The sequence below is a fragment of a genome, unplaced genomic scaffold (genome assembly GCF_019419815.1).
Source record: "Pyrus x bretschneideri cultivar Hongxiangsu unplaced genomic scaffold, Pyrus_bretschneideri_v1 Contig29, whole genome shotgun sequence".
In the NCBI taxonomy this organism is placed as follows: domain Eukaryota; kingdom Viridiplantae; phylum Streptophyta; class Magnoliopsida; order Rosales; family Rosaceae; genus Pyrus; species Pyrus x bretschneideri.
Window position 1 is genome coordinate 3,317,008 of NW_025999601.1, and position 25,813 is coordinate 3,342,820.

General features: G+C 35.8%; 2 protein-coding genes across 7 annotated transcripts; both read right to left on the minus strand.

The window, feature by feature from the left end:
* Positions 1-1,155: 1,155 nt before the first annotated feature.
* Positions 1,156-24,232, minus strand: LOC108867268 (beta-glucosidase 11). Of its 3 annotated transcripts, none has more exons than XM_048588771.1 (13): positions 23,283-24,232; positions 23,002-23,065; positions 16,864-16,919; positions 16,597-16,672; positions 16,420-16,491; positions 16,212-16,299; positions 15,863-16,118; positions 15,438-15,553; positions 15,105-15,325; positions 14,699-14,727; positions 14,520-14,607; positions 1,659-1,749; positions 1,156-1,483 (listed from the first exon to the last, which is right to left on the minus strand). In XM_048588771.1, exons 1-13 carry the CDS (start codon positions 23,403-23,405, stop codon positions 1,255-1,257), a joined length of 1,509 nt encoding a protein of 502 aa, XP_048444728.1. In that variant the 5' UTR covers positions 23,406-24,232; the 3' UTR covers positions 1,156-1,254. The 3 variants fall into 3 exon arrangements, with proteins under 3 accessions (XP_048444728.1, XP_048444727.1, XP_048444729.1); XM_048588770.1 differs by lacking the exons at positions 1,156-1,483; positions 1,659-1,749 and adding exons at positions 13,473-13,868; positions 14,044-14,134 and having other exon boundaries at positions 23,283-24,224; XM_048588772.1 differs by lacking the exons at positions 1,156-1,483; positions 1,659-1,749; positions 23,002-23,065 and adding exons at positions 13,473-13,868; positions 14,044-14,134 and having other exon boundaries at positions 23,283-23,379.
* On the minus strand, positions 1,433-12,205 carry LOC125479472 (beta-glucosidase 11-like). Of its 4 annotated transcripts, none has more exons than XM_048588774.1 (13): positions 11,201-12,204; positions 10,912-10,975; positions 4,532-4,587; positions 4,265-4,340; positions 4,088-4,159; positions 3,880-3,967; positions 3,531-3,786; positions 3,134-3,249; positions 2,805-3,025; positions 2,399-2,427; positions 2,220-2,336; positions 1,659-1,749; positions 1,433-1,483 (listed from the first exon to the last, which is right to left on the minus strand). In XM_048588774.1, exons 1-11 carry the CDS (start codon positions 11,321-11,323, stop codon positions 2,313-2,315), a joined length of 1,125 nt encoding a protein of 374 aa, XP_048444731.1. In that variant the 5' UTR covers positions 11,324-12,204; the 3' UTR covers positions 1,433-1,483; positions 1,659-1,749; positions 2,220-2,312. The 4 variants fall into 4 exon arrangements, with proteins under 4 accessions (XP_048444731.1, XP_048444732.1, XP_048444730.1 ...); XM_048588775.1 differs by having other exon boundaries at positions 2,220-2,307; positions 2,399-2,481; XM_048588773.1 differs by having other exon boundaries at positions 2,220-2,307; positions 11,201-12,198.
* Positions 24,233-25,813: the final 1,581 nt, after the last annotated feature.

Genomic DNA, 25,813 nt, shown 5'->3' on the forward strand with positions numbered 1-25,813 from the left:
TGTTTCTCTCCTCCTTGTCTGTATGCACAACAACGTGCTTAACCGCATTGGATACCATCTTGGACGTTGGACACGGAATAGCATATGTCATTGGAATTGAATCAACAATTATCCATTTGATAACCATTTTTAGTTTTCAACTTTTGTTTTTACTTTTTTGAAAATCGAAAATTGAAATTTTGTTCGGTAACTTCTTTCATTATTCAACTTTAAAAAAAAAAAAAAAAAAATTGAACAAGTGGCCCTCTCCATCACCACGTCTTGAGTTCGAACCCTGTCGGCTCTCTAACTTAACATCTAATATAATAAATTTATCGTTTAACAAAAAAAAAAAAAAAAAAAAATTGAATACTTAATCCGGCAGTCAAATGGGGTATTTGGTAGTTTCTCAAACTTTAAATTCATTAGTTTCCAAAAAAAAAAAAAAAAAAAAACTTTAAGTTCATTCTGAATACTTAATCCCTCTGAAGTGAGAGTATGTCATGTCCTAGAGAAAAATTAGAGGACAAAGCAGTGACGGATTCAAAAATCTAATATCATGGAATTGCAGTGTAAATTGTTTATATTATTTAAAGATCCAAATAGCATGCGATTGCGTAATTTATTCTTTAATATCTTGAATGAGGCATTTCGTCGAGTTGTTAGAATTCGTTATTTTCCGCCCTTTGTTGTGTGCCTGTAGATAGATACTGACAACGTTAGATTGTTGATATCTGTTTACACTCGATAAGTGTCAAGGCATGTTATCGATATCTTTCATCAGATGTTATGACATTGTCGATATCTATCAAAATCTACAAAGGCATGTCGTTGATATTTGTCAATAGCTGCCAAGGCGTGCTGTTGAATCATGTCGAGCACCTGCTGAGTATTTCGAGCAAACATTTCATTGAACATTTGGTGGGCATTTCTGGGTCCAAAATCAGACAGACCTATGGTTCTTAGAGGACCTTTCCAGCTCCGTACGGTCCCGGACCCAGTGGGTCTCCTAATGGATCCACACTTGGGTCAAATAAGCATTTTAATGTTTTAATCTTAATTTTTAATATCAAATCCAAAGATACATGACCATAAATTCCTAGTCACCCGATTAACAAGGGAACAAGACTAATAGATATTTAAAATACTTCAAGTGGCGGTTACATTTCCGAAGAATGTAAAAAAGAAGTGAAGGTTATATAACTTAAGAATTATAACAAAACTTATGGGAATGTAAACATATGCATTTTAGAATATAACTGTGTATAATGAAATCTACTGAATGTCGTAGCCATTGGAAATGGATGTAAGAACTTTATCAAAGTTGATGACATTTTTTCTCTTTAGAAAATTAGAGTACCAATGAGCAGAGAGTTTAGGTTGTCTTTTCAAATCAGGGTCTTCCAAATCCACATAGTAAATGCCATAGCTCGATTCATAGCCGTCCAGCTCAAGAGAATCCAAGAAGGACCATGTGAAATAACCTCTTGAGTTTGATCCATTCCTTCCAAAGTAACACAGGATAATTAGTATTTTAGACTTAGTATTTTCCTATGGTGAAAAATATAGCTAGTTTGACTATCCCTATATTTACATAAACACTTGCATTAAACATTTTCATTTGGACTCGTCCAGTTAGCTTTGCAACATGGAGAGGTCACAATATAAATCATATATACCTTATAGCTTCAAGCAAAGATTGGATGTGCCCTTGCAAATATTTCACCCGCCCCCAGTCCTCCAAAGATGAATTGCGTCGAGTCCGTTGACCTAATGTTTAATACAGATAAAGAAGGAAAATGATAAGCAGCTAATGCAAACTAGTGCATGGAAAGAGCCAAAAGTTAAGCTCTAGTACCAGGAAATATAATGTACAGTTTGAAACAAAATACGCGCAACGCATGCATGGTCCGTAGATATGGGGAAATCTTAAATAAAACTTATTTGACAGTCTATCAATCGAAGCTCCATCTATATATCTACATTTCCCTACCATGTTATGTAACACGACACATTCAAATAGCACTCCTTGGGTTAAAATTTAAACCCTGTACTATCCATTTACAGAAAAAAAAATCACCACATGGTTGATGCAGAGAGATACTTTCCACGCAACAAAAAAACCGAGAGAGAGAGAGAGAGAGAGAGAGAGAGAGAGAGAGAGAGAGAGAGAGAGAGAGAGAGAGAGAGAGAGAGAGAGAGAGAGAGAGAGAGAGAGAGAGAGAGAGAGAGAGAGATACCATTTTCCTGGATATATATAGGAGGATTGCCATAGTTTTCCTTGATATATTCTAACAGTTCTTACAGGCCCCAGGGAGTTATTGGAAACTGATTCAAACAACACGATCACTAGTGCTCTGAAATTAATCCATAATTAGTATTGAGCCGGTTCTACTTTATATTATGTTCAAGATTTTACCTCAAATGTTGTTGTACCATTTTCCAGTGCTGCAAATGCAATCAAACAAACTTTTGTAAGCTCAAAGGATTGCAGCTAAGCATCTAAACAAGAATAAACTCTCATAAGTTCACGAACTAGGTGTTAGACATGAGTCCATAGTACAATGCATCAGTAATTATCTTTAAATATTCTCTTTGTAATTTACCACGTATAGGGCTCTTATTGATAATGTATTATAAAACTTGTATACATTGATGAATGAAAGCAAGCAATTCCAACATTTCCTCTACCTGTCAATTATCTTTTCACACATTTTATCGACTTATTAATGACATGTTATGGACACATCGGTCATTAAACTAAGGAGCAGACATCATACATAAAGAATTTCACTACATACGTATATGTATAAGAAAAAACATACGGGATATCTTTGTTGCTGAGTCTGCCATAAAGTCTCTGGTTTCCATCTTTAGAGTGCTGGAGCAGTCCTTGATGTTTAATGTGAGATAATAATTCAATCCAATGAAGTCAAATGAACCCCTGACACTTCGGGACTCAAGACTAGTAAAAACAGGAATTCTAGAGCCTACTATCTTTTTCATTACATCAGGGTAATCTCCAAACACCAAGGGATTCAAAACCCTACAAAAGCAGACATATTGGAATTACAGGTAGCTAAAACGGCATTATGTTTTGGACAAGTGAGAAATATATATAGATGAAAAGATGAGTGCTCAACATCTGACTTACCAACCAAAATAGAAGTCCATGGCTCTTTGGGTAGCAAGTTCATCTTCAATAGTTTTTGTTAGAGGAACAAACCAATAGGAACAAACATTGATTCCTATATATCCATGCTGCTTGTCCTGCATATCTCAAAAATTTCTCTGATCAACCTGTATATTTTTTTTCATGAAAAGTCTAAGTTTATATAGGAACCTCATGTTACATTAATACTGGTATTGATATACAACTTGCTATAAATAGAAGGGGGTGTTGGTATTTTGTTTCATGAGTTTGAGAAATCATATTTTAAGGGAATTTGTGAGATGTGCATCTAATTTATGAGTGTTTTTATTGTGTATTACTAATTATCACAAAGATAAAAGTTCTCGAAACCCTTGACAGCGAAGAGTTTGAGAATTACCTGGTACATTTTCTTGTACAATCTAGCAGCTGATGCATGAGCTAACAAGGTATAATGAGCTGCCATGTATGGCTCTGTTGAGGAATTACCCCTAGAACAATTGACACCAAATGGAGCTGAACATCGCTGTGGTGGAAAAAATCCAACATCGTAACCCCCAAGTATAAAAACATTAGGCTCATTCATAGTAGTCCAATGCAAAACTCTATCCCTAAAATTTTTGAAGCACGCATCTGCATATCCAGTGAAGTCTTTTCTGCATCCACAAAAGTGTTCCATCACGATCATCATGGATCCCCCATTTCTGCATGTCCCAGTTAATACTCACGAATAAAAGTTAGGAACTTACACAATTTTTCGACTTACCCATCCTCCATACTCATCATCAAGTGCCTGCGAGAGATCACTGTGGTGTAAAGTAACATGTGGTTCGATTCCTGGTTTAAACAAACAAATTTATTTATTATCAACATTAGGATTTGTTGATCTCTATAGCTACTCACTTATTGATAGTATAAGCAAGGAAACTGTGGTTCATAATTTAGATAGATTGTTACCATGGCTGATCAATTCATTAATAAGATTGTTGTAATATTGTACACCCTTTGGATTGACAGGTCCTCTCCCATCTGAGAGAAACAAACCAAATATTGATTAAGTGCGTCAAAAGCTAAGAACAATAAATCATTACTTCTTTTGTTTAATCTGAGTTTCAATTCGTTGATCATGCATACTTGGGATAAGTCTGGACCATGAGATGGAAAATCTATATGCCTCCAAACCAATATCCACCATTAGTTGGACATCTTCCTGAAATGGTTTGAATGAACTTGATCATGCATAAACCATACTCCAACTATAATCCATGATATAATGATGCGTAGTATAAAACAACAGCAGCATATTTCTAATTAGTATGATATTGATTTCTACAATACAAAAGAACTACTAGTCCCAAATCGTCTAAACAAAAATTGAACTGGATCTTGTAGAGTATAGACCTTGTATTTGTGATACTGATCACACGCTACATCTCCAGTAGCTCCATCATATTTACCTGAAATTTTGGGAGTAAAGCAGTGAATTAATAAAGATCTTGATACATGTAAGTGATTGTGCAAGTTCAAACAATGAACAATGTCTAATTCAATTACGGTTTAGTTGGTTTTAAGTGATAATGATCAATTGTTTAACCCTCAACGAGTTAACATAAACATGCATTCTTTTTGTGGCGTATAACCATTCAGCTGAGACTTGGAGGCTAAGAAAGAATTCAAACCTTTAGTTTAATATTTGTTTCAGGTTTAAACTAGAGTCGTTGGATCATAGTCCATGTGGCTATCCTTGCTTGTATTTAGCTTAAGTGATAGAATATAACAAGTGGCATCATCTCATAGGGTGATAGCAATTAAGGGTTGAGATTTAGTTTGTTTTTCTATGAGTGAAGGATCTCCCTTCCTTTTCCATGTATAACGGTAACAACCTCACATGCTTGTTGTGAGGAATATTGCAATTAGTTCCATCATCCTTATTTGAAATTCTCTCTGCCATTTTCTGATTTTCTCAGACCTTCATCAAGCCTTCATAGAAGCTTATCAAATATTTCCATACTCAAGCATGGCCTCAGAGCCAGGTTGCATAGTCTAAACTGGGCATGAAATCTGTGAAAATTACTTGTATGCGATTGAGTTGCATTTTGAGCTCAAATCAAATCTGGAATCTTTGCAATCTCTTGAATCCAAAGTCTAATGTGGCTGGATCAAGTACTGCTGAGCTTATTGCTCTAGTTTTCAATAAAGAAAACTACGAGTTTTGGAGGATTCGTATGACGACTATATTGAAATCGTATGGTCTATGGAAGTTGGTGGAAAATGGGTTTAAACCTCCAGATTTGAAGGATACTAAGGCTGTGCTCGATGAAAGGAAGAAGGAAACAATGGAGTTGGTGTCATTCGGTGAGACCTTGATGAAAGATACTCATGCGCTTGGAATGATCCAAAGAGCAATCTTGGATCAAATCTTCCCCAAAATTGTGAATGAAGAAACATCCAAAAGAGCTTGGGATGTCTTGAAGAGTGAATTCAGAGGAGACAAACAAGTAAGAAGTGAAAAATTGCAAGGGTTACGTAGAGATTTTGAGTATACTCATATGAAGGAAAATGAATCTCTATCTGTGCATCTGGCTAGATTATTTGACATTACTAATCAAATGAGAAGCTATGGAGATGAATTATCTAGGGAGACAATTGTGCATAAATTGTTAATTAGTCTTCCTAGGACATATGATGCAATTTAATATGTGATTGAGCATTCTAAGAATCTCGAAACCCTTGAGGTTCAAGAAGTCGTTGCTTCACTCAAGGGATTTGAGCAAAGACTTGATGTACATGCTGAAACCTTTACTAAGAGAGCATTTGCTAGCCTAAATGTTGCAACTAAGAGGGAGAAATTAGGATCATGGGCCTAACTTTGCTCTTAGACAAAACCATGCTAAGAGAAATTGGGATTATACGCCTAATTTTGCTCCTAGACAAAACAATGCTCAGGGAGTCCCTGATTGCAAATTGTGTGATAGGTTTCACTATGGGGAATGGTGGTATAAAGGTAAACCAAAGTGCACATGTTGGGGTAAACCAGGTCATGTTGTGGAGGATTGTCATGAAAACAAAGCATTACAAAAGGCTAATTATGCAAGGCAAATGGGTGAAACAGGATCACTGTTTTATGCCTGCAATGTTGTGGCATATGTGACAGTGAATAATTTCTGGTATATTGATAGTGGTTGTAGCAACCACATGACAGGTGATGAGAGATTGCTTGTGAATATATAGAGAAATTTGTCTTCAAATGTGAAAATGGGCACATGAGAAATTGTCAAAGTTGAAGGAAAAGGAACCTTGGTAATTGAAACGAAGTTAAGAAGAAAACATATTCAATAAGTTATGTTGGTACCTAGACTTGAAGAAAATCTTCTTAATGTAGGTCAAATGATGGAACATGGTTATTACTTGGTGTTTGGAGGAGATGTTGTGAATGTATTTGATGGATGGTCACTAGACAATCTAGTGGTTAGAGTGCAAATGACCAGTAATAGATGTTTTGCATTGACAATGATGCCTGCAAATTAGTTTGTGCTAAGAGCAAGCGTCACACATTGCTCTCAGGTATGGCATAAGAGATTGGGATACTTGAATGAGAGAAGTCTCAGATTACTTGAAGAACAAGAGATGTTGCATGGATTGCCCTCAACTAGTGTATGTGAAGGTTGCATGATGGGAAAACAACATAGGGAATTGATCCACACAGATATCTATGGACCAATGCAGGTTGATTCTCATTCTGGAAATAAATATTTTCTGTTGTTCACATATAACTGCACTAGAATGACATGGGTATACTTTCTAAGATATAAGTCAGGTGCACTTGAGTGTTTTAAAAAGTTCAAGGCAATGACAGAATTACAATGTGGTTATAAGGTGAAATGTCTCAGAAGTGATAGAGGAGGAGAATTCTTTTATGCAGAATTTGATAAGTATTGCAGTGCTCTAGGAATCCATGTACAGTTGACTATGGCCTACACTCCTTAGCAAAATGGAGTGTTAGAGAGGAAGAATAGAATTATGGTGGAAATGGCAAAGTCAATGATGCATGAGAAGAACCTTTCATATGTGATTTAGGCAGAAGTAGTGAACACTGCTGTTTACTTGCTTAACATATGTCCTTCCAAAGCTTTGGGAAAAATAACTTTATTTAAGGCATATAGTAGCAGAAAACCAGCGATAGCTCACTTGAAGATCTTTGGCTCTTAGCTATGTGCACATCTCTTCTAATCTTTGACAAAAGTTGGAAGAAAGCAGTCATAAATGTATCTTTGTAGGCTATGGTGCTAGTGAAAATGGGTACAGATTATTTGATCTGATTTCAAAGAAGATCATTATATCAAGAGATGTAACATTTGATGAGAATGTTTCTTGGGATTGGAACTGCGCTACCAACAATGAAGCAAGATTTTCAGTTCTCATTGATCATCAAAATGCTACAGAGATCTGTGACATTGGCAAGTGTGCTCAATCTGATCAATCCACTACTTCTCAAAGTGAAAGTATGACTGAAAGACCTCAAGCATATGATGATACGCCTCAGAAGTGAAAAAGTGTAAATGAAATCATGGCTCAGTGCAATATGTGCATTGTTAAACCTGAAAGTTATGATGATGCAACCAAGGATGACTCATGGAAGACTGCAATGAAAGCTAAATTAGAAATGATAGATAAGAACAATAAATGGCAGCTAATTGAGAGACCATTTGATAAGACAATCATTGGTGTCAAATGGGTTTATAAAACCAAACTCAATTTCGATGGTACAGTGCAGAAGAATAAGGCTAGATTAGTGGCTAAAGGCTACTCACAAAAGCCTGGAATTGACTACAATGAGACTTTTTCTCCTGTGGAAAAATTGGATACCATAAGAACCTTGATTGCACTTGCTGCACAGAAGGAATGAAGTTTGTACCAACTGGATGTGAAATCAGCCTTTCTCAATGGAGTTCTGAAGGAGGAAGTGTATGTTGAGGAAGTACAGGGTTTTGTGAAAGAAAATGAAGAGACTAAGGTGTATAAACTGAACAAGGCATTGTATGGTTTGAAGTAGGCACCAAGGGCTTGGTATGTTGAGTTAGATGCCTACTTCAACAATGCAGGCTTCAAGAAAAGTTCAAGTGAGGCAACCTTGTATGTTAAAACAAGCGAGGACTTAGATTTAAGTTTGTTACATTGTTTCCTTAGAATGGGTGTACTACAAACTGAGAAAAACATTTTCATACATCAAAAGAAGTATGCAGAGAAGTTGATTGAGAAATTTGGGTTAAAAGACTATAAAACTGTTGCTACTCCAGTTGTTGTGATTGAGAAACTAAGCAAGGTTGATGGTAGTGAAGTTGGAAACGTGGGTGAATACAAAACACTAGTGAGGAGCCAACTGACAACAATCAGACCAGATATAATGTTTGTAGCGAGCTTACTGGCAAGATTCATGCATAATCCCACTAAGAAGCACATGGGAACAACAAAGAGGGTGTTGAGATACATTCAAGGAACAATTGATTTTGGAATTGCCTTTGAAAAGGGAAAAACAACTATTATAATTGGTTACTGTGATAGTGACTCGACTGGAAGTGAGGATGATATGAGAAGCACTTCAGGTTATGCATTTACACTGGAATCTGGTCTGTTTTTATGGGCATCAATCAAGCAAAGCACTGTGGCATTGTCCACAGCAGAAGCAAAATATGTAAGTGTTGTAGAAGCCCCTTTTCAAGCAAAATGGCTAAGATTTGTACTTGAAGATTTTGGAGAATAATAAGTGGAAGGGACACAAATTATGTGTGAGAACACATCAGCCATTGCTATAGCTAAAAATTATGTCTTTCACCATAAGACAAGATATGTCAGCAGAAAGTTTCATTTCATCCGAGAAACAATTCAAGCCAAGGAGATTGAACTGTGTATTGCAAGATAGATGAGCAAACTGCATACATTCTTACTATAGCTTTGCCTAAAGATCGATTTGCCTATTTAAAAGAGCTTTGGGGAGTCAAGTCAACTAAAGGATTAGAAGGGAGTGTTGGCGTATAACCCTTCAGCTGAGACTTGGAGGCAAAAAAGGAATTCAAACCTTTAGTTTAATATTTGTTTCATGTTTAAACTAGAGTCGTTGGATCATGGTTCATGTGGCTGTCCTTGCTTGTATCTAGCTTAAGTGATGGAATCATCTCAGAAGGTGATAGCAATTAAGGGCTGAGATTTAGTTTGTTTTTTTTATGAGTGAAGGATCTCCCTTCCTATTCCATGTATAACGGTAACAACCTCATATGTCTGTTGTGAGGAATATTGCAATCAATTCCATCATCCTTCTCTAAAATTCTCTCTACCATTTTCTAATTTTCTCAAACCTTCATCAAGCTTTCATAGAAGCTTATCAAATATTTCCATACTCTTTAACACTTTTTACTTATGTTCACAATGATAAGAAATGTCACCTGGTTTCCAAATTACTAAGAAAATCACATCTGATCAGTAAATCAAGCTTGTCAATAGTTTTCAATAGTCAAATTCCAATTGCAATTAACATTTTACTTGCAAGTGTTGGGTTTTTGTTCCCCCTAATTTCGTTGATTATTCTGCCCCTATTTTCAACAATAATTTTACTTATATTAGCATTAAATGCTTCGCCTCATATGACAAATTTATTGACTCATTCAGAAGAAATTTACACATTAGTTACTCAAAAAAAAAAAAATTACACATTAGTGATTTTGGTATTTTAAAAGTTGGTAGAAGTCCTTGGTGATTTTCTTATTTTCAAATGTATTTCTCTATTAGTGATTTTCTTATTTTCAAATTAAAGTAAACATTTTTTTTTTTTTTTGCCAAATGATTTGGAAGTGAGTTTGGTAAAACCTTAATCACTCTCAAATAGATTGTAACCTCTAGTTATATAACAATTTTCAACTAACCTAAACTAATCATATGAAAAGATGTCTGTACTCTAACTGCGGACTGTCCAGTAGTACAATTTTTAAAGGGACTCTTAATGAAACATTTCTGATACTGTTCACTTTTAACATTAAAGATATTTTTAGCCTAGAAAGTCACTCCTGGTACATTCACTTACACCTTTATTTTGTCATTTTGATTAAAACTCAAAGTTTTCAAACCCTTTTCATTAGTTTTCCTTTGTTTAAATCTAAAATTGTTCACCTAGTCAATACAACATCCTAAAGTTGCAATACTCTAACCTAATCAATTCTATTTGGATGCACTACATTCACACTTGCTAACTAACTCTCTAATAGGTGGATCGTATAGTTTACTGTGAGATCCACCTGCGCTAATTTTATGTATTTAAATATCATTATTCTAATTTAGTTAACCACACATAGCCTCAATAAGCAAAGGAAGAGGACTCTCTCCTCCTCTTCCCTTCCCTCTTACTTGAATAGTTACGATTAAACCATGTTAACATCTTATATTGATTTCTTTATAAAGACAATAAGACAAAAAAACAAAGTGTGAGAGGAGGGGAGGGAAGATGATGAGAATAGAAGGGAAGAGAATTTTACTCCATAAGGAAAACCAGGTCTTCACCTTTCACAAGTTATAAATTAGAAATGAAAACAGTAAATAAGTAAAAATAGTAAATAATGAAAACAGTAAATAATTAACCACTCTAGACTTATGAACCGTTAGTTCTTGATTTTGTATTTTTGGACAAAGATTTAATAGTTAAAAAATTTGAAGTATCCCACCATACTCCGGAACAAGATACAAAATCCATAATATTATATGGAAAGTGTGATATAAAAATAGTGGAAGCTAACCAGCATGAGTATATGTGTCCAAGATGCTTGCGGTCCTTCCGTCTTGGTCTGCAGCACCTTCCACCTATTCATGTAGAATTAGTTTTGAACCAACCCCATTCCATCACTTTTTTTTTTTTTTTTTTTTTTTCCAATTGATGCGTAGCACTACTAGTAATACATACAAAAGCATATATGGAGGCTTATATTATTGGCCAATATATCTAACTAATTATATCTTATTAACCCATACATACATACAATGTATGTATGGACATATATGAATACATGTATACATAAGAAGAAGAACCTGATAAGCAGAGGAGGAAGCACCAAACACGTAGCCTGGAGGGAAGTCATCTCTGCTATATTTATCAGCGCATAAAGAAAGCTTTATGAGAAGAAAACACAGAAAAAATGAAACTCTCAGCATGAGTAATAACACAAGCCCGCAGCAAGAACTCGGAAGGGAAGGAGTTTCAAAAGGCAAAAGTTACAAAGAGATTTGAGTGGACACCCTTTAATTTGTTATCCGCACTTTAGAGCAAATTGTAGACTCCAGATCCTTGTTTATTATCTTTTCTATTGTATGGTTGTTGAGTTGAGTCAGGTCTGTATGAGTGGTTCGAAATAGCCAACAAGAAGAAACACAGACAGATGGGGATAATACTTGGCTCCTGACCGGTCAGGACGCAGCATACTGAATTTTTGAGGTGGACCAATAATATTGAAACAGCTGGCACTTTAAGCAATTTTTGATTATTAACCAAACACCCGCTATTTCCCTAACCAAACACTCCAAGCACTCAGCTTCTCGCTTAACAAGAAGACAAGCAGACACCCCATCCATAAGTGTCAACCGACCACCTTGGCCTCGTCGGATCACCCATCGTCCGCGAGCTCGAAGCCCAAGGCTGCACAAAACTCGTCCTCCGTACTCAGGTCGAGCGCGACCTCACTTGCCAAAACCGCTTTACCACCACGCCGCTGCAAAATTCGGGTATATGGGTTCGTGTTTAAAGTCGTCGCCGTAGATTTCATCGCTGTAATCTCGCTGCAATCTCACTGAGATCTCAATGCGATGTGGAGTCGACGCTTGGAGGAGGGACAAAAACTGATATCAACGAAGGGAAGCTTGTAGAAGAAGCCAATCTAGATAGCATGGGAGATGGAGGGAGCTAAGGTGTTCTTGTTCGCACGGATTCAGAGGGAGGTGGAGGAAGAAGGTTTCTGTTTGGTCACGGGTTTGAATAAAAAATTGGATGTTTGGTTACAATGATATCAAAGTTTTGAAAGAAAACTGAATGTGTTTTAAATTGAGATATTTGTTGATTTGCTATTTTGAATTTGTATAGCTTTCAATTTCTTTCTTCAACTTTAATTTTAATCATTACTCTTTTGAATTTTTTTAATTAGCTAATTTTCTTCTTGAACTTGAGTTTTTAACGAAATTACCAAAATAATGGATAATGGACAATCTAAAGATTCATTTCTATTGATTTTCAATTTCAAGAACAAAAATTATGTATTATGCAAATGCCAAGTACCATTTGGCTAAAAAACCATTTCGGAATTACGCAAATTTATTCTTGTTGAGCTGCATTCTGATGATGTGATGGATTACATGATATTTTTCCCACAGTTGTGACCCCAAAACTTGCTCTATATCCGATCATTTCTTTATCACTGTCTCTCTCCTCCTTGTCTGTATGCACAACAACGTGCTTAACCGCATTGGATACCATCTTGGACGTTGGACAAGGAATAACATATGCCACTGGAATTGAATCAACAATTTACCATTTGATAACCATTTTTAGTTTTCAGCTTTTGTTTTTACTTCTCTAAAAATCAAATATTAAAATTTTCTTCGGTAACTACTTTCATTATTTAACCTAAAATTTTTTTTTTGAGCAAGTGGCCCTCTTCATCACCACAGTTTGAGTTCGAACTTTGTCAGCTCTCTAACTTAACATATAATCTAATAAATTTATCGTTTAACTAAAAAAAAAAAAAATTGACTACTTAATCCGACAGTCAAACGGGTTATTTGGTAGTTTCTCAAACTTTAAATTCATTAGTTCCAAAAGAAAAAAAAACTTAAATTCATTCTGAATATTCAATCTCTCTGAAGTGAGAGTATGTCATGTCTTAAAGAAAAATTAGTGGATAAAGTAGTGGCGGATTCAAAATTCTAATATCATGAAATTGCAATGTAAATTGTTTACATTATTTAAAGACCGAAATAGCATGCGCATCGCGTAATTTATTCTTTGGTATCTTGAATGAGGCATTTCGTCGAGTTGTTAGAATTCGTCATTTTTTGCCCTATGTTACGTGCATATTGATAGATACTGACAACTTTAGATTGTTGATATCTGTTTATACTCGATAAGTGTCAAGGCATGGTATCGGTATCTTTCATCAGATGTTATGACATTGTTGATATCTGTCAAAATCTACATAGGCATTGTTTTAAAATGCCTAATGGAAACTTGGATCAAATAAGCATTTTAATGTTTTAATCTTAACCCTTGATATCAAATCCAAGGATACATGATCATAAATTCCTAGTCACCCGATTAACAAGAGAACAAGACTAATAGATATTTAAAATACTTCAAGTGGCGTTTACATTTCCAAAGAAAGTAAAAAAGAAGTGAAGGTTACATAACTTAAGAATTATATCAAAACTTATGGGAATGTAAACATATGCATTTTAGAATATAACTGTGTATAATGAAATCTACTGAATGTCGTAACCATTGGAAATGGATGTAAGAACTTCATCAAAGTTGATGACATTTTTTCTCTTTAGAAAATTAGAGTACCAATGAGCAGAGAGTTTAGGTTGTCTTTTCAAATCAGGGTCTTCCAAATCCACATAGTAAAGGCCGTAGCTCGATTCATAGCCGTCTAACAGCTCAAGAGAATCCAAGAAGGACCATGTGAAATAACCTCTTGAGTTTGATCCATTCCTTCCAAAGTAACACAGGATAATTAGTATTTTGGACGTAGTATTTTCCTATGGTGAAAAATATAGCTAGTTTGACTATCCCTATATTTACATAAACACTTGCATTAAACATTTTCATTTGGACTCGTCCAGTTAGCTTTGCAACATGGAGAGGTCACAAGATAAACCATATATACCTTATAGCTTCAAGCAAAGATTGGATGTGCCCTTGCAAATATTTTACCCGCCCCCAGTCCTCCAAAGATGAATTGCGTCGAGTCCGTTGACCTAATGTTTAATACAGATAAAGAAGGAAAATGATAAGCAGCTAATGCAAACTAGTGCATGGAAAGAGCCAAAAGTTAAGCTCTAGTACCAGGAAACATAATGTAAAGTTTGAAGCAAAATACGCGCAACACATGCATGGTCCGTAGATATGGGGAAATCTTAAATAAAACTTATTTGACAGTCTCTTAATTGAAGCTCCCTCTATATATCGACATTTCCCTATCATGTTATATAACACTACACATTCAAATAGCACTGCTTGGGTTAATTTTTAAACCCTGTACTATCCATTTACAGAAAAAAAAAAATTCACCACATCGACATGGATGATGCACAGAGATACTATCCACGCAACAAAAAACACGAGAGAGAGAGATAGAGATACCATTTTCGTGGATATATATAGGAGGATTGCCATAATTTTCCTTGATATATTCCAACAGTTCTTGCAGGCCCCAGGGAGTCATTGGAGACTGATTCAAACAACACGATCACTAGTGCTCTGAAATTAATCCATAAGTAGTATTGCGCCGGTTCTACTTTATATTATGTTCAAGATTTTACCTCAAATGTTGTTGTACCATTTTCCAGTGCTGCGAATGCAATTAAACAAACTTTTGTAAGCTCAAAGGATTGCAGCTAAGCATCTAAACAAGAATAAACTCTCATAAGTTCACAAGCTAGGTGTTAGACATGAGTCCATTGTACAATGTATCAGTAATTATCTTACAATATTCTCTTTGTAATTTACCATGTATAGGACTCTTGTTGATAACGTATTATAAAACTTGTATACGTTGATGAATGAAAGCAAGCAATTCCAACATTTCCTCTACCTGTCAATTATCTTTTCACACATTTTATCGACTTATTAATGACATGTTATGGACACATCGGTCATTAAACTAAGGAGCAGACATCATGCAGAAAGAATTTCACTACATACATATATGTACAAGAAAAAACTTACGAGATATCTTTACCGCTGAGTCTGCCATAAAGTCTCTGGCTTCAATCTTTAGAGTGCTGGAGTAGTCCTTGATGTTTAATGTTTTATAATAATTCAATCCAATGAAGTCAAATGAACCCCTGACACTTTGGGACTCAAGACTAGTAAAAACAGGAATTCTAGAGCCTACTATCTTTTTCATTACATCAGGGTAATCTCCAAACACCAAGGGATTCAAAACCCTACAAAAGGAAACAGACACATTGGAATTACAGGTAGCTAAAACGGCATTATGTTTTGGACAAGTGAAAAATATATATAGATGAAAAGATGAGTGCTCAACATCTGACTTACCAACCAAAATAGAAGTCCATGGCTCTTTGGGTAGCAAGTTCATCTTCAATAGTTTTTGTTAGAGGAACAAACCAATAGGCAAAAACATTGATTCCTATATATCCATGCTGCTTGTCCTGCATATCTCAAAAATTTCTCTGATCAACCTATATATTTTTTCATGAAAAGTCTAAGTTTATATAGGAACCTCATGTTACATTATTACTAGTATTGGAACCTCATGTTACATTAATACTGGTATTGATATACAACTTGCTATAAATAGAAGGAGGTGTTGGTATTTTGTTTTATGAGTTTGATAAATCATATTTTAAGGGAATTTGTGAGACGTGCATCTAACTTATGAGTGTTTTTATTGTGTATTACTAATTATCACAATGATAAAAGTTCTTGAAGCCCTGGATAGGGAAGAGTTTTAGAATTACCTGGTACATTTTCTTGTACAATCTAGCAGCTGATGCATGAGCTAACAAGGTATAATGAGCTGCCATGTATGGCTCTGTTGAGGAATTACCCCTAGAACAATTGACACCAAATGGAGTTGAACATCGTTGTGGTGGAAGAAATCCAATGTCATAACCCCCAAGTATAAAAACATTAGGCTCATTCATAGTAGTCCAATACAAAACTCTATCCCCGAAATTTTTGAAGCACGCATCTGCATATGCAGTGAAGTCTTTTCTGCATCCACAAAAGTGTTTCACCACTATCATCATGGATTCCCCATTTCTGCATGTCCCATTTAAAACTCACCAATAAAAGTTAGGAACTTACACAATTTTTTGATTTACCCATCCTCCATACTCATCATCAAGTGCCTGCGGGAGATCACTGTGGTGTAAAGTAACATGTGGTTCGATTCCTGGTTTAAACAAACAAATTAATTTATTATCAACATTAGGATTTGTTGATCTCTATAGCTACTCAATTATTGATAATATAAGCAAGGAAACTGTGGTTCATAATTTAGATAGATTGTTACCATGGCTGATCAGTTCATCAATAAGATTGTTGTAATATTGTACACCCTTTGGATTGACAGGTCCTCTTCCATCTGAGAGAAAAAAACCGAATATTGATTAAGTGCGTCAAAAGCTAAGAACAATAAATCATTACTTCTTTTGTTTAATTTGAGTTACAATTCGTTGATCATGCATACTTGGGATAAGTCTGGACCATGAGATGGAAAATCTATATGCCTCCAAACCAATATCCACCATTAGTTGGACATCTTCCTGAAATGGTTTAAATGAACTTGATCACGCATAAACCATACTCTAACTATAATCCATGATATAATGATGCGTAGTATAAAACAACAGCAACATATTTCTAATTAGTATGATATTGATTTCTGCAATACAAAAGAACTACTAGTCCCAAATCGTCTAAACAAAAATTGAACTGGATCTTGCAGAGTATAGACCTTGTATTTGTGATACTGATCACACGCTACATCTCCAGTAGCTCCATCATATTTACCTGAAATTTTGGGAGTAAAGCAGTGAATTAATAAAGATCTTGATACATGTAAGTGATTGTGCAAGCTCAAACAATGAACAATGTCTAATTCAATTATGGTTTAGTTGGTTTTAAGTGATAATGATTAATTGTTTAACCCTCAACGAGTTAACATAAACATGCATTGTTTTTGTTGGTGTATAACCCTTCAGCTGAGACTTGGAGGCAAAGAAAGAATTCAAACCTTTAGTTTAATATTTGTTTCATGTTTAAACTAGAGTCGTTGGATCATAGTCCATATGGCTATCCTTGCTTGTATCTAGCTTAAGTGATAGAATATAACAAGTGACATCATCTCATAGGGTGATAGCAATTAAGGGCTGAGATTTAGTTTGTTTTTTTATGAGTGAAGGATCTCCTTTCGTCTTCCATGTATAACGGTAACAACCTCACATGTTTGTTGTGAGGAATATTGCAATCAATTCCATCATCCTTATTTGAAATTCTCTCTGCCATTTTCTGATTTTCTCAGACCTTCATCAAGCTTTCATAGAAGCTTATCAGATATTTCCATACTTCAGCATGGCCTCAGAGCCAGGTAGCATCGTCTAAACTGGGCATGAAATCTGTGAAAATTACCTGTATGTGATTGAGCTGCATTTTAAGCTCAAATCAAATCTGGAAACTTTGCAATCTCTTGAATCCAAAGTCTAACATGGTTGGATCAAGTACCGCTGAGCTTATTGCTCCAGTTTTCAGTGGAGAAAACTACGAGTTTTGGAGGATTTGTATGACGACTATATTGAAATTGTATGGTCTATGGGAGTTGGTGGAAAATGGGTTTAAATCTCTAGATCTGAAGGATACTAAGGCTCTGCTCGATGAAACGAAGAAGGAAACAATAGAGTTGGTGTCATTCGGTGAGACCTTGACGAAAGATGCTCATGCGCTTGGAATGATCCAAGGAAGAGTCTCGGATCAAATCTTCCCCAAAATTGTGAATGAAGAAACATCCAAATGAGCTTGGGATGTCTTGAAGAGTGAATTCAAAGGAGACAAACAAGTAAGAAATGTAAAATTGCAAGGGTTACATAGAGATTTTAAGTATACTCGTATGAAGGAAAATGAATCTCTATCTGTGCATCTTGCTAGATTAATTGACATTACTAATCAAATGAGAAGCTATGAAGATGAATTATCTAGGGAGAGAAATGCGCAGAAATTGTTAATTAGTCTTCCTAAGACATATGATGCAATTTAATATGTGATTGAGCATTCTAAGAATCTCGAAACCCTTGAGGTTCAAGAAGTCGTTGCTTCACTCAAGGGATTTGAGCAAAGACTTGATGTACATGCTGAAACCTTTACTAAGAGAGCATTCGCTAGCCTAAATGTTGCAACTAAGGGTCCTAAAAGTGGTGGATTCTCTAGAAATCATACGTTTCAAAAGAATTGGAAACCAAAAGGGAGAAATTGGGATCACATGCCTAACTTTGCTCTTAGACAAAACAATGCTCAGAGAAATTGGGATCATATGCCTAATTTTGCTCCTAGACAAAACAATGCTTAAAGAGTCCCTGATTGCAAATTGTGTGATAGGTTTCACTATGGGGAATGGTGGTATAAAGGTAAACCAAAGTGCACATGTTGGGGTAAACCAGGTCATGCTGTAGAAGATTGTCATGAAAACAAAGCAATACAAAAGGCTAATTATGCAAGGCAAATGGGGGAAACATGATCACTGTTCGATGCCTGCAATGTTGTGACATATGTGATAGTGAATAATTCCCGGTATATTGATAGTGGTTGTAGCAACCACATGACAGGTGATGAGAGATTGCTTGTGAATATATAGAGAAATTTGTCTTCAAAGGTGAAAATGGGCACATGAGAAATTGTCAAAGTTGAAGGAAACGGAACCTTGGTAATTGAAACCAAGTTAAGAAGAAAACATATTCAATAAGTTATGTTGGTACCTACACTTGAAGAAAATATTCTTAATGTAGGTCAAATGATGGAACATGGTTATTACTTGGTGTTTGGAGGAGATGTTGTGAATGTATTTGATGGATGGTCACTGGACAATCTAGTGGTTAGAGTGCAAATGACCAGTAATAGATGCTTTGCATTGACAATGATGCCTGCAAATCAGTTTGTGCAAAGAGCAAGCGTAACATTGCTCTCAGGTATGGCATAAGAGATTGGGCTACTTGAATGAGAGAAGTCTCAGATTACTTGAAGAACAAGAGATGTTGCATGGATTACCCTATTTGGAAATGTCAACTAGTGTATGTGAAGGTTGCATGATGGGAAAACAACATAGGGAATTGATCCACACAGATATCTATGGACCAATGTAGGTTGATTCTCATTCTGGAAATAAATATTTTTTGTTGTTCACATATAACTGCACTAGAATGACATGGGTGTACTTTCTGAGATATAAGTCAGGTGCACTTGAGTGTTTTAAAAAGTTCAAGGCAATGACAGAATTACAATGTGCTTATAAGGTGAAATGTTTCAGAAGTGATAGAGGATGAGAATTCTTTTCTGCAGAATTTGCTAAGTATTGCAGTGCTCTAAGAATCCAGGGACAGTTGACTATGGCCTACACTCCCTAGCAAAATGGAGTGTCAGAGAGGAAGAATAGAACTGTGGTGGAAATGGCAAAGTCAGTGATGCATGAGAAGAATCTTTCATATGTGATTTAGGCAGAAGCAGTGAACACTGCTGTTTACTTGCTTAACATATGTCCTTCCAAAGCTTTGGGAAAAATAACTCTATTTGAGGCATATAGTACCAGAAAACCAGGGACAGCTCACTTGAAGATCTCTGGCTCTCTTAGCTAAGTGCACATCCCTTCTAATCTCTGACAAAAGTTGGAAGAAAACAATCATAAATGTATCTTTGTAGGCAATGGTGCTAGTGAAAAGGGGTACAGATTATTTGATCCGATTTCAAAGAAGGTCATTCTATCAAGAGATGTAAAATTTGCTGAGAATGCTTCTTGGGATTGGAACTGCACTACAAATAATGAAGCAAGATTTTCAGTTCTCATTTATCATCAAAATGCTACTGAGATCTGTGACATTGGTAAGTGTGCTCAATCTGATCAATGCACTACTTCTCAAAGTGAAAGTATGACTGAAAAACCTCAAGTATATGATGATACACCTCAGAAGTGAAAAAGTGTAAATGAAATCATGGCTCAGTGCAATATGTGCATTGTTGAACCTGAAAGTTATGATGATGTAGCCAATGATGACTCATGGAAGACTGCAATGAAAGCTGAATTAGAAATGATAGATAAGAACAATACATGGCAGCTAATTGAAAGACCATTTGATAAGACAATCATTGGTGTCAAATGGGTCTATAAAACCAAACTCAATTTCGATGGTACAGTGCAGAAGAATAAGGCTAGATTAATGGCTAAAGGCTACTCACAAAAGCCTGGAATTGACTACAATGAGACTTTTTCTCCTGTGGAAAAATTGGATACCATAAGAACCTTGATTGCACTTGCTGCACAAAAGGAATGAAGTTTGTACCAACTGGATGTGAAATCAGCCTTTCTCAATGGAGTTCTGAAGGAGGAAGTGTATGTTGAGCAAGTATAGGGTTTTGTGAAAGAAAATGAAGAGACTAAGGTGTATAAACTGAACAAGGCATTGTATGGTTTGAAGTAGGCACCAAAGGCTTGGTATGATGAGTTAGATGCCTACTTCAACAATGCAAGCTTCAAGAAAAGTTCAAGTTAGGTAACCTTGTATGTTAAAACAAGCGAGGACTCAAATTTGGGTTTGTTACATTGTTTCCTTAGAATGGGTGTACTACAAACCGAGAAAAACATTTTCATACATCAAAAGAAGTATGCAGAGAAGTTGATTGAGAAATTTGGGTTAAAAGACTATAAAACTGTTGCTACTCCAGTTGTTGTGACTGAGAAACTAAGCAAGGTTGATGGTAGTGAAGTTGGAAACGTGGGTGAATACAGAAAACTAGTGGGGAGCCAACTGACAACAACCAGACCTGATATAATGTTTGTAGCAAGCTTGCTGGCAAGATTCATGCATAATCCTACTAAGAAGCATATGGGAACAACAAAGAGGGTGTTGAGATACATTCAAGGAACAATTGATTTTGGAATTGCCTTTGAAAAGGGAAAAACAAATTCTGTCTTTCACCAAAAGACAAGATATGTCAGCAGAAAGTTTCATTTCATCCGAGAAGCAATTCAAGCCAAGGAGATTGAACTGTGTACTGCAAGATAGATGAGCAAACTGCAGACATTCTTACTAAAGCTTTGCCTAAAGGTTTGATTTGCCTATTTAAAAGAGCTTCTGGGAGTCAAGTCAACTAAAGGATTAGAAGGGAGTGTTGGCATATAACCCTTCAGCTGAGACTTGGAGACAAAAAAGGAATTCAAACCTTTAGTTTAATATTTGTTTCATGTTTAAACTAGAGTCGTTGGATCATAGTTCATGTGGCTGTCCTTGCTTGTATCTAGCTTAAGTGATGGAATCATCTCAGAAGGTGATAGCAATTAAGGGCTGAGATTTAGTTTGTTTTTTATAAGTGAAGGATCTCCCTTCCTATTCCATGTATAACGGTAACAACCTCATATGTTTGTTGTGAGGAATATTGCAATCAATTCCATCATCCTTCTCTGAAATTCTCTCTGCCATTTTCTAATTTTCTCAAACCTTCATCAAGTTTTAATAGAAGCTTATCAAATATTCTCATACTCTTTAACACTTTTTACTTAGTTCACAATGATAAGAAATGTCACCTGGTTTCCAAATTACTAAGAAAATCACATTCGATCAGTAAATCAAGCTTGTCAATAGTTTTCAATAGTCAAATTCCAAATGCAATTAACATTTTACTTGCAAGTGTTGGGTTTGTGTTCCCCCTAATTTCGTTGATTATTCTGCCCCTATTTTCAACACTCATTTTACTTAGATTAGCACTAAATGCTTCGCCTCATATGACAAATTTATTGACTCGTTTAGAAGAAATTTACACATTAGTTTCTCAAAAAAAATAATTACACATTAGTGATTTTGGTATTTTAAAAGTTGGTAGAAGCCCTTGGTGATTTTCTTATTTTCAAATTAAAGAAAATATTTTTTTTTTTTTTTTTGCCAAATGATATGGAAGTGAGTTTGGTAAAACCTTAATCACTCTCAAATAGACTGTAACCTCTAGTTATATAACAATTTTCAACTAACCTAAACTAATCATGTGAAAAGATGTCTGTACTCTAACTACGGTCTGTCCCGTAGTACAATTGTTTAAAGGGAGTCTTAATGAAACATTTCTGGTACTGTTTACTTTTAACGTTAAGGATATTTTTAGCCTAGAAAGTCACTCCTGGTACATTCACTTACACCTTTATTTTGTCATTTTGATTAAAACTTAAAGTTTTCAAACCCTTTTTCATTAGTTTTTCTTTGTTTAAATCTAAAACTGTTCACCTAGTCAATACAACATCCTAAAGTTGCAATACTCTAACCTAATCAACTCTATTTGGATGCACTACATTCACACTTGCTAACTAACTCTCTAGTAGGTGGATCGTATAGTTTACTGTGAGATCCACCTATGCTAATTTTATGTGTTTAAATATCATTATTCTAATCTAGTTAACCACACATAGCCTCAATAAGCAAAGGAAGAGGATTATCTTCTCCTCTTCCCTTCCCTTCTACTTGAATAGTTACGGTTAAACCACGTTAACATCTTATATTGATTTCTTTATAAAGACAATAAGACAAAAAAAAAACAAAGTGTGAGAGGAGGGAAGAAAAGAGGATGAGAATAGGAAAGGAAATAATCCTACTCCATAAGGAAAATCAGGTCTTCACCTTTCACAAGTTATAAATTAGAAATGAAAACAGTAAATAAGTAAAAATAGTAAATAATGAAAACAGTAAATAATTAACCACTCTAGACTTATGAACCGTTAGTTCTTGATTTTGTGTTTTTCGACAAAGATTTAATAATTAAAAATTTTGAAGTATCCCACCATACTCCGGAACAAGATAAAAAATCCATAATATTATATGGAAAGTGTGATATAAAAATAGTGGAAGCTAACCAGCATGAGTATATGTGTCCAAGATGCTTGCGGTCCTTCCGTCTTGGTCTGCAGCACCTTCCACCTATTCATGTAGAATTAGTTTCGAACCATCACTTTTTTATTTTTTATTCCAATTGATGCGTAGCACTACTAGTAATATATACAAAAGCATATATAGAGGCTTATATTATTGGCCAATATATCTAACTAATTATATCTTATTAACCCATACATACATACAACTTGTATGTATGTATGTATGGACATATATGAATACATGCATGCATAAGAAGAAGAACCTGATAAGCAGAGGAGGAAGCACCAAACACGAAGCCTGGAGGGAAGTCATCTCTGCTATATTTATCAGCGCATAAAGAAAGCCTTATGAGAAGAAAACACAGAAAAAATGAAACTCTCAGCATGAGTAATAACACAAGCCCGCAGCAAGAACTCAGAAGGGAAGGAGTTTCAAAAGGCAAAAGTTACAAAGAGATTTGAGTGGACGCCCTTTAATTTGTTATCCGCACTTTAGAGCAAATCGTAGACTCCAGATCTTTCTTTATTATCTTTTCTATTGTGTGGTTATTGAGTAGACTCCTAGTCTTGTATGAGTGGTTCGGAATACACAGACAGATTGGGATAATACTTGGGTGATGACCGGTCGGGACGCAGCATACTGACTTTTTGAGGTGGACCAATAATATTGAACCAGCTGGTACTTTAAGCAATTTTTTATTATTAACCAAACGCTCCAAATTTCCTCTTCTTCACTATCCAGACACTCATCTTCTCTCTCCCAAGAAGATAAGCAGACACCCCATCCATAATTGTCAACCGACCACCGTGGCCCCGTCGGATCATCCATCGTCCGCGAGCTCCAAGCCCAGGGCTGCACCAAACTCGTCCTCCGTACTCAGGTCGAGCGCGACCTCAATCGCCAAGCCGCTTCACCACCTCGCCGCTGCAAAATTCTGAGATATGGGTTCGAGTTTAAAGTCGCCGCCGTAGATTTCATCGCTGTAATCTCACTGCGATCGCAAAGCGATGTGGAGTCGACGCTTGGATGAGGGATAAAAAAATGATATCAACGAATGGAAGCTTGGAGGAGGGTGGCTGGGGCTGAAGAAGAAGCCAATCTAGATAGCATGGGAGATGGAGGGAGAAGGTTGTCTTGTTCTCACGGATTCAGAGGGAGGTGGAGGAAGAAGGTTTCTGTTTGTTCATGGGTTTAAAGAAAAAATTGGATGTTTGGTTATAATGATATCAAAGTTTTAAATTATTGGACCAGTAATGTTATTCTCACTATAATTTTATGCCATATTTTTTTATCATCTTAGGTGTCAGATGAGTTAGACAACATTTTAAAATTAAATACTAATTAATTTAGATGATGTAGATATTCACATCAGATATCATCTAAGATGGTATATAATTATGGTATAAAAACATGATAAGAAAATCATTATTGTTATTGGACCATGCAGGAAGTGAGTAGAATTGGGTACTGACGGATCAGTACCCAAGTATTGTCCGACAGATTGCGAGGTTGAGAGAACTTCACCATTCGCGAATGAGGAGGTCGGTGGAAAAGTTCCCGTTCCAGAAGAACTGGATTTCGCTGTTGAAAATTCAGAAGCACGTCTTGTTTACATCTAATTCTGGTTGAATATATGTTCAAGTTTTGATTTTTTAATTAAAATTTAGACACGTGTCTCACTGGAATTGGATGTAAGCAGGATTTTCTGTTGAATCCATTCCAGATTAGACTTGGATTTGAGCTTGAGATTAGGACCATAATTATAAATATTAATTTATTTATCAATAGAAAAATTAAAAAATAATACTTACATTCTTATTTGGGATGAGCCCAATGCCCCATTTTCAAAAGAGTCCGTTTTTGCTCCCTAACCTAAAGCGATGTTTGTTTCTCTCTAAAATCGTGCCACATTTTTTTTTTTTCTCATGATTAATCAATGCATTTAATTAAATCTTTATGGAAAAAAACTGCAGGGGTGGCGTGGAGGCCTTTTGAGTAGTGCAGGAAAAGAATTGCTAGTTAAGACCGTGGCTCAGGCATTACCAATGTATATATACTATGCAGTGTTTTCTTCTTCCAAAATCTTTTTGTGAGGAATATGATGATAGCCAAGTTTTGGTGGAGAGGAGAACCCGGGAAGCGCAAAATTTATTGGGTGAACTGGCGAACCTTATGTAAATCAAAAGAGGAAGGGGTTTTGGGTTTCAGAGATCTCTATGCTTTTAACATCGCTCTTCTTGCGAAACAGTCGTGGAGATTTATCATGCAGCCTCATTCGTTATCTTTCACTCTTTTCAAAGCACGGTACTTTCCTTCCACAGATTTCTTGAACGCATCGGTGAAGATAAACACATCGTTTGTATGGCGTAGTATTGCAACCATTCATCCAGTGATCTCTAAAGGTCTAAGTTGGCAAGTGGGAGATGGTTCGTGTATAAAAGTTTGGGGCGATAATTGGTTGCCGAGAGAGAATTCTTTCAAAGTTTTCACTCCCCCTCAATTTCCGCAACTCCTTGAGGCTACGGTGGAGAGTTTGTTTTTGGATGGGACACGAATTTGGGACAAAAACCTGCTTCATCGATTGTTTAGCTTAGAAGAAGTGGAAGTTATTCAGAGCATCCCTTTCAGTATTCGACGTATATCTGATAGACAAGTTTGGCATTACGAACGGAATGTTTTTTTCTCAGTGAAGGTGCTTATTACTTGGCAAAGAGAGAGGTGGATGCTAGAACGTCGGGTTCGAATTCTCAAGATTCGTTAATCTGGAAGGGACTATGTAATGTCTGTGTTCCT